Genomic DNA, 17,247 nt, shown 5'->3' on the forward strand with positions numbered 1-17,247 from the left:
TGCTTTATACTCTTAAAAATATTATCTCCACCAAATCACTGCCATTTGCATTCATCTTCTTTTAAATCTTCTGTACCTATCACCGGTACAATGGAAGACTTTCCCCCAAATGAACAAAAACCAACCTTGTTTGTTTCATCTTTCTTCGGTGACTATGGTTCCTTTTCTCCTTCAGGACATAACTCTTCCTCATAAGAACTACCCACACTGGGTAGTGTCCTCCTCTCCTTCTCATCCTCTCTTTACTTGGCTCTAGTCTGGCTTCCATTTCCACCGCTCAATGAAACTAGTCCTCTAAGTTGCCAGTGACCTTTAATTTGGCAAATGTGTCCAATAGACGTTTTTACATGAAGAGATAAAATGCAAGATGAACTTAGACCCTTATACTCACCCCATGCACAAAAATTAACTCAAAATAGATGATGGACTTTAAGTGCTAAACTATGAAACTTTTAGAAGAAAACAGAAAATTTTCAAGATCTTGGGTTAGTCAAAGATGTCTTAGATATAACACCAAAATCATGATCCACAGTAGGAAAAATATCGATCAATTGGATTTTTGAAATTCACAACTTTTATGCTTCAAAGACATTTTCAGAAAATGAAAAGATAAACCATAGGTTGAGAGAAAATATTTGCAAATTACATATCCAGTAAAGGACTTGTTTCCAGAATACTCACAAGGGTAGGAACTCTCTTGTTCATTGCTGTATCCTAAGCATCTCTTGTAGCTCTATTGAGCATCTAGAAGGTACTTGATACATATTTCCTGGATAATCACAGCATTCATACAGTTTGGAGAATACTCTGTTAGGATTCTTAATGACGTCTAAGGAGGAGAGAAAACAATCTTGAACATTTGTAGAACGTTATTGAAGCATTTGTACCTACTACATTCATTCCCTTTTCTGTTGTTGGTATCACTGTATCCATGCCACAGTTAAGAAAACAGAGCCATGGAGGGATTAACTTTTTGCCTGTGGTCGAATGCTATTAAGTGGTAGAGTCAGAATCCAGATCTCGAATTTCTAATTCTACATTCAGTGTGTCATGATTTCCACTGTTGTTGGGGAAATGTCTTCACTCCTGAGCTGATGATGCCTGGGACTGGTACCTTCTCACCTTTCCTTCAGCAGTGAAATGCCTAGATCTCAGGCTTGTGGGCTGTTTTTCCAGACCCTCCTTCCTGATGATCTGATGGCAGACACACTTGTCTGATCCATAAGAGCATGTCACGTGGTAACTCAGGACTGTTTTCACCATGTTCCGAGGAGTTTGTCCTCCCAGGGCTTGTTTTCTACTTTTCCATCAGACCTTGGTATTTCACCAAACGTGTTTGACTGGCAACTGGGATCATGCTAGTCTAAGTTCATTTTCACTTCTCACTATGTTCCCAGCGTAGCTTTTTATTCTTTTTTTTTTTTTTTTCTTGAGATGGAGTCTCGCTGTGTTGACTAGGCTGGAGTGCAGCGGAGTGATCTTGACTCCAACAACCACCTCCTGGGTTCAAGCGATTCTCCCGCCTCAGTCTCCCAAGTAGCTGGGATTACAGGCGCCCACCACTATGCCTGGCTAATTTTTGTATTTTTAGTAGAAATAGGGTTTCACCGTGTTGGCCAGGCTGTTCTTGAACTCCTGACCTCAGGTGATCCACCCTCCTTGGCCTCCCAAAGTGCTGGGATTACAGGCATGAACCACCACACCTGGCCCGGTTTTTTATTCTTGACTGTGAGCAGGTTGAGATGTAGGATAACAGATGGAGCTGAAGATGGTATGATACGGTGCCAGTTACTATATGATGTCATCAGTAAGCCTATTCCAAGAATTGTGCCTTGGGCATCCTTAGAAAATAAAGATGTTGCTTGACACTGAGAGGAGGGCAGCCTTGGGACACTTTGAACAAAAAGCTGGGGTCTAGGGGGCCTGGTCGATCAGCCTCAGCTCTGCTGTTTGTTGTATCTCAATTATTTCATGTTCCTTATTCTGTGCTTCCGAATTAGTCAAGTGAGGAGGAGGTTAGGGCAGATACACTTTCAGGTCTTCTCTGCTGTCTAAAATTGGGTTGGGTAAGCTAGCCAGAACTAATCAGGGCTTCTTGAGTCTAGGTATCAACTTTGTTACCCTAGCGATGTGCTTTGGTTTTTACCCCCAGCTGTGCAAATTAGTTTTCAAACTTCCCAGGCAGGAATGTAAAGGCTGAACTTTGGCAGCCCATTAATGGGATAAACAAGTCTAGTGACAAAAGACTGAAGATTGAAAATGGAAGAGGTGGAGGCAAGGATTGAGAGCTGAATTTTGGTATATTGTCTACATGCTACCTTGCCTGTCATCCTTAGTGGCCATGACAACAGTGGTTCTAAAATATACCTCGGTTGTATGGCATTTGCCACTCCTGGCCATAGTCCATTGCTGTTTTTATCCCTAGCTCCCACCTAGCCAAGATTAGCCTGGGAGGAAGGACAGGACCCCAAAGGGCAGGCAGCCTGTTAGTGCAGAACAAGTCCTGGAGCTGGCCATAGGTTCTGGTCTGAGTTCTGCCATGGACGTGCTGTGTGGCCCCCATCCCTCCTCCGTCAAAGGAGCAGTTCTAAGCTAGGTGATATATAAACCTCTGTGCTCTGTGAGTAAGCATATGGGCAGCACCACTTTGTCAGGCCCAACAAGCCTAATTTTGATGCACTGCGAGGCTCTAATGAGTACAGCAGTCATAATCATAAATAAACTGCCAGGGCTGCCATGGTTGTGTTAGCCCAGGCACAGTCTACTAATTTGCTGATGGTAATCAGACAGGAGCTGCTGCTGTGGGAGGGAGCACTCATACTTAGAGATGCTGCCTGAAAGTGCCGGAAACACGAACTTGGAAACTTGAGGCTTAAAGGAATCTTAAAGGTCATCCATTCCAGTTTCTTTTTATCTCAAGCTGAAATCTGCCTCCCTGTGGCTGCTATCAATTGATGTGCAGATAACAAAACTTGCATATTGTACGAGATTTTCTATTTTTAATTTCTGGAAGGAGCTAAGAATAATATGTACAGGATCCATGTTCCTTATGCCTCGTCATAAGGAAATCCTGGTTTTCTGTGAGCTGGTTAGCAGTGAGACTATTTCCTTAAAAGGTGATAAGAATGATTGTGCTACAGTTTGATCAGTATCTTATTGCAGAAGAGAAGCCCCATTTTTATCTGTGGGTGTTTATTTTATGCACTTACATAAAATATTCAATGTATTAAATAACTACTTTTGAGCCTCTTCTATCTTCAGTGTACGATGCTAAGTGCCAGAGCAGACAGAAGCATTGGTGCTTTATTACGGGCGTATCATTCACACATTGCTTCACTCAACGACATTTATTGCTTTCCGGCAGGCTCTGGTTCTTGCCCTTATGAAGTTTTTGGTCTGTTGTGGGAGAGAATGATTGATTAGTTATCAGTCACGCTGCATTGAAATTATTGTTGACTTTTCCATCCCTTTAGGCTCTATTCTCCCTGAAGCAGAGGTTACGTGCTGTGCATTACTGAATTTCCAGTATCTAGTACAGAATAGGCACATAATAAATATTTGTTAAATGAGTCTGTGGTTGAATATGTGAAGGAAAAAGCACAGACTTTGGTGTCTGCTCTAAGCTAGATCCTGACTGAGCATTTGATAGCCATGAGACTGGGAATAAAGACACAAGCCTTCATAAAATAGGACCTATTTAACAGGGTTGTTGTGAGGATTAAAAATTAGGATATACAGAGTGCTTAGCCCAGTGTTTGGCATATACTTCTAAGAAAACAATGTATATTCTTTTCCTACTGTAGCTCCTTAAGGTGCCTTTTGCATCTGTATAAAAAAACTAAATGAAAATATATTTCTTTTTTTTTCTTTTTTGAGATGGAGTCTTGCTCTGTCGCCCAGGCTGGAGTGCAATGGTGCAATCTCGGCTTACTGCAACCTCCGCCTCCTGGGTTCAAGTGATTCTCCTGCCTCAGCCTTCCTAGCAGCTGGGATTACAGGTATCCACCACCATGCCTGGCTAATGTTTGTAGTTTTAGTAGAAACGGGGTTTCCCCGTTTTGGACAGGCTGGTCTTGAACTCCTGACCTTGTGATCTACCTGCCTTGGCCTCCCAAAGTGCTGGGATTACAGGTGTGAGCCACCACGCCTGGCCATGAGAATATATTTCTAGAATTCATTGGATTGCTAGTGTTTTGAAATTAAAGATGGCCCCACAGGGGAGGCCCCACCCCTTAACTCTTTGGAAGGAGCATGAGTTAGGTTTACCGTGGTAAAGAGGAAATCCATACTGAACGTTTCAAAATCACTGATGGAGTAAATTTCAAATATTCTCATCACAAAAAATGTTAAATATTTGAGGTGATGGATATATTAATTAGCTCGATTTAATCATTCCATATTATGTTCAAAAATCATAGTTATCAGTTTGTACCCCATAAATATATATGACTATAATATGTCAATATGTAACAATAATGATGATAAAAGAATTGACTCATGATTCTGAGGAAGCTGCAAAAGTCCACAAATTCTGGTAACATAAGGCTAGCCCTCTGGTTGGGTAGACCACAGTTTTCTTTTGGATAGAGTAATTTTCTCTTATGATACTTAAAATTCTTAAGGTAATGATGAAATAACTTATTTTTAAAATACCACATAAATTTAAATAACAGTTTATAGTTCAAATATGTTTGGTTTATTTCTTTCTAATGGGAACAGGATGAAAGGCATATACATTCTTTAAGCCAAACCTTTAGCATCATATTAAATATGTTGCCTGACTTATTGGTGGTGAAGTTGGTAAGACTAAGATAATGACTCTTATGAAGAGCAGCTTTATGGACCACTTCGTTCTCCAGCCAGTAAGATAGGTATCATTGGTTTTATCATGTGGTCTTGATTTTCATTTTATATATGTTCACTCATTTACAGCTCAAAAACAAAAGATATGAGGAAAAACTAATTAGAGTTATAGACAGTAGATTCTGATTTTAGGATGCATTGTTAATTTCTATATACAAAAAACATGAACTTGTTTGTCTTTATTTTGCAAGGAGTGTGCTTTCTGTTTTATCTTTCATTTTTAAAATGTTGAAATAATCTTAAAGTCACAAACATTAGAAGCATGGTACATGTAACGTTTTCCCCTTGAATTATTTGAGATTAGGTTGTGGACATGAAGCATCATCACCCTAAATACTTCACTGTATGCTTCCAAGGACACTTTCCTATGTATTAGGTTGGTGCAAAAGTAATTGTGGGTTTTGTCATTACTTTTAATGGCCAAGACCACATGCAATTACTTTTGCACCAACTGAATAACTGCAATATGCAGGTTGAATATCCCTTATTTGAAATGTTTGGGTCCAGAAATCAGTGTTTTTGGATTTTGAGCTTTGCAGATGTTGGAATAGTTGCAGTTACACTAGTTGAGCATCTCAAATTAAAAAATCCAAAATCTGAAGGTGCTCCCATGAGCATTTTTATGAGCATCTCATTGGTGCTCAAAAAGTTTTAGATTTTGGAGCGTTTCAGATTTCAGATTTTTTGGATTTGGGATACTCAGCCCTCTAATAACCAAACTCAGGAAGTTAATCTTGGTGCATTCCTACTATTCATTCCTCAAAACCAAGGTACTGTTCCCTGGAGGGTCTTCTGGCTAGTGGAGACTATCTGGGCTCAGGTGTTGCCTTACCCCTAACCAACAATCACTTAACCTCTCTGTGCTTCTGTTTCTTCCTTTGTGGTGCAGATGATAATAGTATCTGTCTACCTCATAGTGTTACTGCAAACATAATTGTGTGTATGTGTGTAGAATGGAAGAGTGCCTGGTACATGCTAACCACTGTATGTGTGTTGGCTTTTACTATTAACATCTCCCCTTCTCCACTCTGTGTGCGCTGTACTGTGCCTGCATGGTGAGAAACTATAACCCTTTATTCTCCCCTAACCTTGCCTTTCTTTCTCACATGATCCGAGGAATGTGAGAAGCAGCATTAAATTAAAGCTTATGTATATTCTACCCATATCTTGTAGTCATTGTAAGGGCTCCTATATTTAGAGGTGATTTTTTAAAAACCTGCTCTTTGTCCCACCTCTGGAGCTCGAATTAATTTTTAGATACATTCATCCTTTCATGTATTGGCTGTCTACACAGAATTATCATTGGGAAGTATTTTCAAAGCCCTAAGATGCGCTTTGCAATGGAAATCTTTCAGGGCTATAAGAATGGATAATTTCCTGGCTATTAGTTGAATAAGAAAGACACATTTTGCCTTTCAGAGATTGTTATGTCTTATAATACAGAGATGGTTTCGAATATATTTAGTGTTTAAATATTCAGTAGGTGGTGTGCTAAAGCTTAGTGTCCTTAGGTAGGCCTCATGTTACAAGTAGAGGAGGAGATGGGAGAGGGAGGTTTGGCTGGCCACCGTTTCTATGAGGAAGGGCACCTGGAAATGGAAAGAAATGAATTGACTACCACATCATCCCCTGGAGGCCATGGCTAGGTTGAATGAGAATGATGGTGTTGGCATGAGTTGGGTGAACCTTATTTTTTTTTAAACTGATAGTCATCCAGAAACAAAAGGACAAATAATGTACATCTCCACTTACCTGAACTTCCATCACTTTGTGGAGCCTGGCTAGCTGAGACCAAGGAGGAGGGTGGAACCTGGGAAGAAAAAGTAGGTGGGAGAAGAAGTAGGTGGGAGAAGAAGCAGGTGGGAGAAGAAGCAGGTGAGAGAAGAAGCAGGTGGGAGAAGAAGCAGGTGGGAGAAGAAGCAGGTGGGAGAAGAAGGTGGGAGAAGAAGCAGGTGGGAGAAGAAGCAGGTGGGAGAAGAAGCAGGTGGGAGAAGAAGCAGGTGGGAGAAGAAGCAGGTGGGAGAAGAAGCAGTTGGGCTTCCCTGGAGCAGGGCAGCCATGCTGGGAGAAGCAGAAATGAAGTGGAAGCGGGAAGACATCAGCTTTTAACATGAGCAGTCATTTTCAATTAGTAATAACGAAAGGCAGTGAGAACCTTGCTTTTAGTGGGGTGCTTGGGAAGAACAAGTAATTCATGCATTTTAGGGTTCAGTTTGATTTCCAGCTTTGTTTTCTACTGGCTGTCAGCTCTGGGGATACCAGTACCTGCCTCATCGGCATGCGTATGTGAGCACCAAACATAGTACTTGCCAGATTCTAAACAATAAATACAATTTCTCATTATTATCAGGTTTTTCATTACTGTTTCAGTGCCTTCCTCCTACCCCAGTATATACTGCGGATCTCTGATTTCTTCCATGTCTGCTTTGTCCTGTGATTCCTGGAATAGTCTGTTGCTGTCTGTTCCCAATGTAATTGAAAAGGCTCTCAAGCTTTGGATGAGTGAAGGAAGCTGAAATCTTTGTTTTAATCTATACATACTTCTACCTCCCATGTTATAGATGTGGCAACCTTAAAATTGCTGTCTGTGGTGTGGATATTTATTTATGGGGCTGAGCAAGGTAGCCTTGGTTTTGGTTAAGAGAAGGGATCATTTCTATTTTTAAAAAATTTGTGTTAAATATAATTTTAGAAAGAACTTAGCATCTTTTCCAGGTCAATGTAAAATTCAAATGAAACACATCACCTCTGCCTACAGGTAGATCTCTCTTTAGAGAACAGCTCTGTGCAGAAGACTTATGAATAAATGGAATTTATGTATCTCTAATCCCGTTTTTCCTGAATTATGTAATTATTTTAGGTCAGTGATATAGTAAATGAGGTCTGTCATGTTTTGGCTTTGAGTTTCTTTATTCTCACCTATGCTGTGTCCATTGTCTGTAAACAGATACTTAAGTACATAAAAGAATCTTGTCATTTAAAGGTATCCCACAGGGAATGACAGTAATTACCTGTCAAATGTCAGGTGGCGAGGTACCAGGCATGATGGGATGTTCGAGGGATGAGGCAAGGGTGGAGCTAGAAGCTAGGGACAGGTGGGGTCTGGACAGTCAGACCCCCCTCGAGGGTGAATTCCTGCGTCCATTACCCCTTGTCTGAAAGGGACAGAATTAACTCAGGCCCTACTCAGTCAGGTTGGCAACCCAAGAGGTGAGACTCGTGGGTGGGATGCAACCACCACCCTTTAGGTGCTGGGAGCAGTGATTCCGCCTGGGGAACTAGATCATCATGATTCTGGCTGCCTGGTCTTTTTCTCTCTCTTTTTTTTTTGTTTTTTTTGTTTTTTTTTTTTTTGAGATGGAGGCTTGCTGTGTCGCCCAGGCTGGAGTGCAGTGGCGCAATCTCGGCTCATTGCAAGCTCCGCCTCCCGGGTTCACACCATTCTTCTGCCTCAGCCTCCCGAGTAGCTGAGACTACACCGGCCACCTGGTCTTTTTACTCACACTCTGACCCAAAGGGAGAGAAGGGCACTGGCTACACAATCAGAGGTTCGGGAGGAACAAGCATGCTAGTTAGAGAAACCAAGCAGTGTCATTTATATGGACTGTACCAGTTTGGTGGTGTCAGGAAAAGGCTGCGACTTCAAGGGTCTGCCATAGACCAGTGCTATGGGATGCCTGGTATGAGGCTCAAGCACAATGGCAGGCTCCCAGCTAGTGCATGGAGCTGCAGCTCTTCCAATCCCCTGCTCAGGGCAGACCCAGAGATGGGACAGGATTGTTTTCTCAGGTGGAAAGCTCCAGGGACTACAACTAGGTGGGGCTTGGAAGGCCACTGCTGCACCAGCCTCTCCCCACCCCACTACCCCCTCTAACCTTCTTCCCTTTGGCTAGTGTGGTGGTGTGCTTTTGAAACATATTTCGGGCTGAGTGCGATTGCTTGCACCTATAATCCCAGTACTTTGGCAGGTTGAGGTGGGAGGATTGCTCAAGCCCATGAGTTTGAGACCACCCTGGGCAACATAGACCATGTCTCTATTAAAAAAATTAAAAATTAGCCAGTGTGGTGGTACACACCTGTAGTCACAGTTATTCTGGGGGCTGAGGTTGGAGGATTGGTTTAACCCAGGAGGTCAAGGCTGCAGTGAGTGTGATCGCACCGCTGCACTTCAGGCTGGGTGACAAAGCAAGACCTTGTCTCAAGGAAAAAAAAAACCATATACGTATACATATATATGTGTGTGTGTGTTTGTATACATATATATTTTTTAAATGAACATCTGAGACATGAATATTACAAACGGACTCTTCTATTGGAAAAGTGGAAGGTACCTGGGAGATCCACTCTCATGGCCTTTGTTTCTAGAGCGAGCTTACCCTTGCTGAGACACTTACGCTACTAGAGAGCAGTGTTTCTGCACCAGAATCTCCTGGAGGGCTGTTAAGTTTAATTGCTGGGCTCCATCCCCAGAATTTCAGAATTGGTATGTCTGAGGTGGGGCCTGAGAAGGCCTGGAATTGCAATTCCAACAAGTTCCCAGGAATGCTGCTGCTCCAGCGGCCGCATCTTGAGAACTACTGTGGTATAGCAATCCATTTATTCATGCTATGAATTTAAATTATATAGATAGTTGTCTAGTCTACCATTACTGTAAATATCTTTTCTTGATATGCCTGCCTATGTCTCCTTTGAACAGGTATTTTGATGTTGGACTGCATAAGTTCTTAATCAGGTAAGCCAATAATTTTTATTTTAGGTAACATTGAATAGCATGCCTATTATGAAAGACTGAAACGGAAAATCCTTGTTAAATATCTTGATAAATAATGGCATTTGTATATATATACTTGTCAAGAAAACATTGCTAACACTAGTTTTTTTGTGGTTCCCAGAATCACACATGATTAAGCAATTAAAGAAATCAATGTTTAAAGTGGCTTATTTCTGAAGTGATAGTTACGTAAGATCTCAGACAAGTATAATTCCAACTACTAGGCTGCTGGAAAAACTAATTGAAAAATTAGGAGTGCCAGCTTGTATTCAGACATTAAACAACCGCCTTAACCAATTTTCCCTCCACTGAATTTAGTCTTTTTAAGTGGAATCTTTCAGTTGCTTTATAGTTGTGAAGATACAACCGTGTTCATAATTGAAAGAGATTACAGATGACAGTTTATATCCTAGTTTATTGGTGATTTTTACCAGAGTTGGCTTATGGGACATATTAATTTCAAATAGCTATTAAATCTAATAGAGGTTAAATGGAAATATAACAGCATTATAGTTTTAAGAATATGCATATTTTGTCTGCTATCAGTTTTGCTGTGTTTTCTAAATGTATTAATATTGAGCATGTATTACTCTAATAATGATAAATAATGATCATTAAAATGCTTGTCAAAACTATTGAGGGAAGCAGAAATGGTTGCTGAAAGACTGCAAGCTAAAGATGACAAGGAAACCAGAAATTATGTAAAGCGATTTGCTTTCTGCAAGTATGTATCTCTAAATGCTAGTTAATATTGTCTAATAGCCTGATAATGAACAGTCTGTAAACTCAATGTGATTTTTGGGTAAGTGTTATGCTGGTTTCGTTCTCTACAATGCGTGGCCATCTCCCTACTGGTAAGATGCTCTTTGAGAGGAAGTGTACATAATTGACATCACCTTTAATCCCACCAAAAACCACATTTCCTCTGCACTAGATATGGTAGTGTTCTGAGTAAGGCCATGCAGGCCTTATCCTCTTTGACCTCTTTTCCAAGGCCTCATCCAAGGCTGCACAGTGAAATCTCCTCGGCTTCCCTCCTACTCAAGGAATATGGATGGTCCTGGCTTTCTCCAGGACCATCCATACTTACTCCACAGATAGTAGAGTGTGAACTGCTATCTTCAACACAGCAAGGGTAAATACATTTTAGCAGGAAGGACAAAGAACCAGCAGTCATGGGAAAGCAGGCATGAACATTCCATATTTGAACTGATCAGAAGAATCTGGATGTATTATTACTTCAGGGAGTAGTTCGAGTTTTTTATTTAATGTCTTTGGTGCTTTGTATAACTCCCATTGTACTGTTCCCTTAATGCCTTGTAGTGGATGCAAGTTTGTACTCTTATTTTTTATAGTAAATTTCTTGAGGTCAGGGATCATGTCTTAGTCACCTATCAATGATTAGATTCAGAAACTTGTATAGGATCAACCTTCAGCAAACATTAGTGCTAGCAGGGAATGAATGAAATGAGACAGAAAGGACAAGAGGGGTGAAGCAGGTTGAGAAGAAGCTGTACAGTCGATTATTCAGCAAATAACTTAAGCTTACCATGTGCCACTTACTTGGATATGCCTGGGAATGCTGTCACTTGCAAAAACAGACATTTGATTTGAAGCTTTCCATGTGCTTATCCCTTGCCAGGCTTGTAGTTGGAGTGAACGGTGGGTCTGCCTCTGCTATCCCTCCTCTTTTTCCTTCTTCTGGGCTCCAACCCTTCCTCCTAAGTTGGGTCTGGAGGAAGGAGAGGGAGTGGTCAAGTGGCTCTAACGTGACCAAGGCTGGGATCCCCTTGCTCTGGCAGGAGGCCCTTTTGGGCAGGTACTGGAAGATGCTCTAACTGGTCACCTTAACCAGCATTCTGTGAAGCGAGCGCTGTTGGGAGAGTAAGGCTTCTCTCTACCCTGCCATGCCGTCTTCTGTGTTTCCTTACCCTCATTCGGGCAGGGAGCAGAGAAAATTAGCAGGTTTCTTGCTTATCCTACTGGGGAAGGAGAGGTTAGTTTTGCAGGCATCCCTAGCCTCTGGGAGTAGGTCTCTTCCTCTCCCATCACATGACAGCGCCCCACTAGGCAAACAACTTAATGACTCCAAGGAGTCTCTTCCTCTTTCCTCTTCCCAGCTTGGGAGTAAGGGGTAGGGGTGGTAAAGATGGTGGTTGGGAGCAGAGGCAGTTCTCCATCTTGCAGTAATCCCAGAATGGGGTGGATCTCACCTCTTTATTTGCAGCTCTCTTTAGAAAGTGAGTATTTTCAGGCCGGACTTGGTGACTCGCACTTGTAATCCCAGCACTTTGGGAGGCCAGGGCAGGTGGATCATGAGGTCAGGAGATCGAGACCATCCTGGATAACACGGTGAAACCCCATCTCTACTAAAAATACAAAAAATTAGCCGGGCATGGTGGCAGGCCCCTCTAGTCCCAGCTACTCGGGAGGCTGAGGCAGGAGAATGGTGTGAACCCAGGAGGTGGAGCTTGCAGTGAGCCAAGATCACGCCACTAAGCTCTAGCCTCGGTGATAGGGCAAGGCTCCGTCTCAAAAAAAAAAAAAAAAAAAAAAAAAAAAAGTATTTTCAACCATGTGCAGTGGCTTATGCCTGTAATCCCAGCAGTTTGGGAGGCTGAGGTGGGCAAATCACTTGAAGCCAGGAGTTCAAGGCTAGCCTGGGCAATATGAGAAAAAATCCTGCCTCTACTAAAAATACAAAAATTAGCCAGGCGTATTGACACACACCTGTAATCCCAGCTACTTGGGTGGCTGAGGCACGAGGATCACTTGAACCCAGAAGGCCAAAGCTGCAGTGGGCCAAGATGGGCTGCTGCACTCCAGCCTGGGCGACAGAGTGAGACTCTGTCTCAAAAGAAAAAAAAAAAAAAAAAAAAAGGAGGTATTTTCTTCTCCCAGCTTGGGAGGGAAGTCAAACCTGATGGGACCCAGCACCATTTATGACTGGACACCTTAATAAGAACTGTTTCTTTGGGACAATGACCCTGAAGCTAGGTTGAAGAGGGTGGGGGCATGGTGGGGTTAGCAGTGAGGGGATGGCAGCAACAGCTCCTTTAAGAAGATAAGCTGTGAAGGGGAGGAAAGAAAGATAGGGCAGCTGGTGGAGAGGGTGGGTGGAGTGGGTATTTTTTTCTTTTTAATGGGATGAACTCTTGTATTTAGCCACCAGAAGGTCTTAAGTGTCCTTTAGACTTAGAGAAAGCAGTTTCATTTAGGTGGAGAGAAGTAGAGCCTGATTGCTAGGGGGAGTGAGTGGCCCCTTAGTAACCTCAGACAGCAATGGCATTTTCTTGTAAATATATCATTAGAGAAAACCTTAGAGGGTTGAAAGAGTGAAAGGGATGGTACTTAAGGAATCCTTCTCACTCTATAATGGCCAAGAGAAGAAAATATACTTCCCTTTGTAAAAGAGCAAATGTGGGAGAAATTGTCATAGGTTTCCTCCTCCCCTCTAAGATTAACTACATTTATTAGCTCCAAAAGCTCTTAATGTGCAGTTTGGTTTGTCAGGCTGTATTGAATACTTAGTGTTTGGCTTAAAAAAAAAAAAAAAAACTACAGCATGCCTGAAATTAATCAGCTGCATCTTTTAAATTGATGGAAGTCATGTCGACTTCTCTGGAATGACGTAAATTTCCACAAAGCCAAGAGCCCTATCTTTGATCTCAGACTAGGCATTTGCAAGGAGGGACATGCTTCCTTTTAAACCTTGAAGTACTCCACTGAGCCATGGGGGCAGGAAGGAGCTGTCACACTTAATGAAATGTGGGCATTTTTGGTATTAGTGTTTTGTGATGACTGTGGGAAAATTCAGTGAGCTCAGTTCTGCATCTTATAGAAATCATAGACAGAAGCAGCAATCACAACTCACCTAGGAATGGCCTCAGAAGAAGCCTACTGGCTGGAGTTCTTAATGTGACACTGCGTAAGAAAAGCTGACCAACCTGGGGAAAGAGATTACAGAATAAAAATTTCTGTTTCATTATAGATAACAGGGTGGCTTGTTTAAATTTAGCTTAGTTTAGCTTTGGCAAGAAAGTAAATGATTTTTGGTTTGATTCTTGCTGACTGAGGCATGTTTCTTTTTCTTTCTTCTTTTATCTTTGAATAGATATGGGATTTTGCCATGTTTCCCAGACTGATCTTGAACTCCGTGAGCTCAAGCGATCCTCCCGCCTTGGCCTCCCACAGTGCTGGGATTACAGGCGTGAGCTACTGCACCTGGCCAGCATTTTCCATCTTACTCAGAATTGCAGCCAGCACTGTCTCTTTTAAGACAAAGGTGTACATGTGGTCTCACTTATATGTGGAATCTAAAAAAATTGAACTCATAGAAACAGTAGAATGGTAGCTACCAAGGTCCGGGAGTGGGGAATGAAGAAATGTCAAGGAATACAAAATTTCAGTTAGACAGAAAAAGGAAGTTCAAGAGCTCTATTGTATAATAGGGTGACAATAGCTAATAATGATGTATTCTTGAAAATTACTGAGAGAGGAGATTTTAGGCTTTCTCACCACACAAAAGATAAGTATATGAAGAAATGCATGTGTTAATTAGCTTGATTTGTCCGTTTCACAATATAAACGTATTTCAAAACATGTTGTACACCATAAACATATACAATTTTTGTCAGCTAAAAAATAATAGTTTAAAAAAGATGAATGATACTTGTTTTGTTCCGTCCCCCACCTCTGACTGCTCCTGTCTGACCACCTCAGGTGGGGCAGTAGTTTTCAGTGGAGCAGGATAACATCATGACTTAAAAAAAAAATTGACACATTGTGTTTGTATTTATGGGCTACAATTTGATGTTTTGATATATATGTTGTATAATGATCAAATCGGGGTAGTTAGCATATCTGTCATCTTATGCATTTGTCATTTGTGGTGAGAACATGCTGTATTTGGTATTATACAATAACTATTTGATATAATATACAATACCTTACTATTAACCATTGTCACTCTACTGTGCAATTGAACACCAGAACTTACTCTTCCTATCTAATTGAAACTTTGTACCCCTTGACCAGTCTTTCCCTATCCTCCCCTCTCTACCCCTTCTATGGTAATCACTGTTCTATTCTCTGCTACTGTGTTATTAATTTTTTTAAGATTCCACATGTCAGTGAAATCATGTAGTATTTGTCTATGTCTGGATCTTTTCAGTTAACATGATATCCTCCAGATCCATCCGTGTTGTCACAGATTACAGGATTTCTTTCTTTTTTATGGTTGCATAGTATTCCATTGTGTTGCCAAAATCAAATAAAATATAGAGATGAATCTCTAAATTTAAAACATTTTATTTGGCCCCAGGCACAGTGGCTCATGCCTGTAATCCCAGCACTTTGCGAGGCCATTTGCGAGGCCAAAGCAGGTAGATCACTTGAGGGCAGGAGTTCAAGACCAGCCTGGCCAACACGGCAAAACCCTATCTCTACTGAAAATACAAAAATTAGCTGGGTGTGGTAGCACACACCGATAGTTCCCGCTACTTGGGAGGCTGAGGCACAAGAATCTCTTGAACCTGGGAGGCAGAGGTTGCGGTGAGCTGAGATCATACCACTGCACTCCAGCCCAGGGTGACAGAGCAAGACTGTGTCTCAAAAACAAACATATGAGAAGCAAGAAGTTTCAATTCAGGGCATACATACAGACCAGGTGGCCTTCCATATGTCCAGAGAACAAACAGAAAGTTGGGAGTTGTGTTGGACAGAGAAATGTTATGTATTGTTTTGAAAGAAAGCTCATTGGCACTAGAGAGGCTTTTGAGAGATGGTAAGCTCTGATTGGTGACTGATGATGGTAAATAAAACCAGTGTTAGAGTCTCGGGAGGTCATTTCAGCAGCTATTAGGTAAAACTGGTCTTAGGGTTACAGCAGGCTGTTTCAGCACCTGAGCTTGTGGAACATTAAACTCTTGGAGCAGGTGCTATGTGTCCCAAGTGCTTTTCTTCCCTGGCCCCTCAACTCTGATTTAGTTGGGCATCACAATAGTGATCCAATTTGTATAATTAACTTTCACAGTGTGTATATGCCACATTTTCTCTATCTGTGCATCTGTTGTTGGACACTTGAGTTGATTCCATCTCTTGGCTATTATCAATAGTGCTGCAGTAAACATGGGAGTGCAGATATTTCTTCGATATACTGATGTTCTTTCCTTTGGATGTAGACCCAGTAGTGGGATTGCAGGATCATATGGTAGTTTGGTTCTTAATTTTTTGAGGAACCTCCAAACTGTTTTCCAAAGTGGCTGTACTAATTTACATTGCCACCAACAGTGTGTAATGTAAAGGGTTCTTTTATCTGCACATCCTTGCCAACACTTTTGTTTGTTTTTTTTTTTTTTTTTTTTTTTTTTTTCTTTGAGGCAGGGTCTCCCTCTGTCACTCAGGCTGTGGTGCAGTGGCATGATCATGGCTCACTGCAGCCTCAGCCTCCTGGACTCAAGCAATCTGCCTGCCTTAGTCTCCAGGTAGCTGGGATTATAGGCATGCACCATCATGCCCAGCAGTTTTTTTGTTTTTTTTTTAATGGTAAAGACAGGGTCTTACTGTGTTGACCAGGCTGCCTTTGAACACCTGAGCTCAAGTGATTCTCCTGCCTTGGCCTCCCAAAGTGATGGGATTACAGGTATGAGCCACCACACTTGACCTTTTTTTTTTTTTTTTTTTTGGTCTTTTTGGTGATAGCTATTCCAACTGGGATGAGGTGGTATCTCATTGTGGTTTTGATTTGCATTTCCCTGATGATAGGTGATGCTGAGTATCTTTTCATATGTCTGTTGGCCATTTGTGTATCTTCTTTTAAGAAATGTCTATTAAGATCTTCAGCTCATTTTAAAACACTTTGTTGGTTTTTTTTTTTTGTTTTTTTGAGACAGAGTCTCACTCTGTCGCCCAGACTGGAGTGCAATGGCATGATCTCGGCTCACTGCAACTTGCCTCCCGGGTTCAAGCAATTCTCCTGCCTCAGCCTCCTGAGTAGCTGGGATTACAGGCGTCCACCACCATGCCTGGCTAATTTTTTATATTTTTAGTAGAGACAGGGTTTCACTATGTTGGCCAGGCTTGTCTGGAACTCCTGACCTCATGATCCACCCACCTCGGCCTCCCAAAGTGCTGGGATTACAGATGTAAGCCACTGAACCTGACCTATTCTGTCTTTTTAATTGGGGAATTTGATGCATTGACATTCAAGATTATTATTGATAAGTAAGGACTTACTCCTGCCATTTTGCTAATTGTTTTTTGGTGGTTTTGTAGATCTTTCTTTCCTTTTTTCCTCTCTTGTTTTTTTCCCCTCTGGTTTGGTGGTTTTCTGTGTTGCGAAGCTTTTTTTCTTTTCTTTTTCTTTTTTTTTTTTTTAATCTTATTTGTGTATCTGCTGTAATTTCTTTCTTTGTGGTTACTATGGGATTAACATAAAGAGTGCTGTAGTTATAATAGACTAACTTTTTAAAGCTGATAACTTAACTTTGGACATATGACTTTTAAAAGAGGACCCAATGCTATCCTTCTCCCAGTGTCTCTGAAACATTAAATTTGTCAATTGATAATTTTTCATTACTCTTTAACTTACAGATTTAAAATCAGAAAAGTAT

At 41.4% G+C, this 17,247-nt stretch overlaps 1 protein-coding gene across 15 annotated transcripts in view; it reads left to right on the forward strand.

Moving 5' to 3' along the window:
* HHAT (hedgehog acyltransferase) overlaps positions 1–17,247 on the forward strand; it is a 348,264-nt gene that overhangs the window by 173,855 nt on the left and 157,162 nt on the right. For 13 of the 15 annotated variants that reach the window (XR_012432735.1, XR_012432736.1, XM_065541220.2 and 10 more), the window contains one exon: positions 9,560–9,595. The exons of the other annotated variants lie outside the window; for them this stretch is intronic. Coding sequence is in view for 11 of the 13 variants with exons in the window: in XM_065541220.2 (XP_065397292.1) it covers positions 9,560–9,595 (36 nt within the window). In the remaining 2 variants the exon portion in view is untranslated. The remainder of the gene's footprint in view (positions 1–9,559; positions 9,596–17,247) is intronic. 15 annotated transcript variants of the gene reach the window in all.

The sequence above is a fragment of the Macaca fascicularis genome, chromosome 1 (assembly GCF_037993035.2).
Source record: "Macaca fascicularis isolate 582-1 chromosome 1, T2T-MFA8v1.1".
In the NCBI taxonomy this organism is placed as follows: Eukaryota; Metazoa; Chordata; class Mammalia; order Primates; family Cercopithecidae; genus Macaca; species Macaca fascicularis.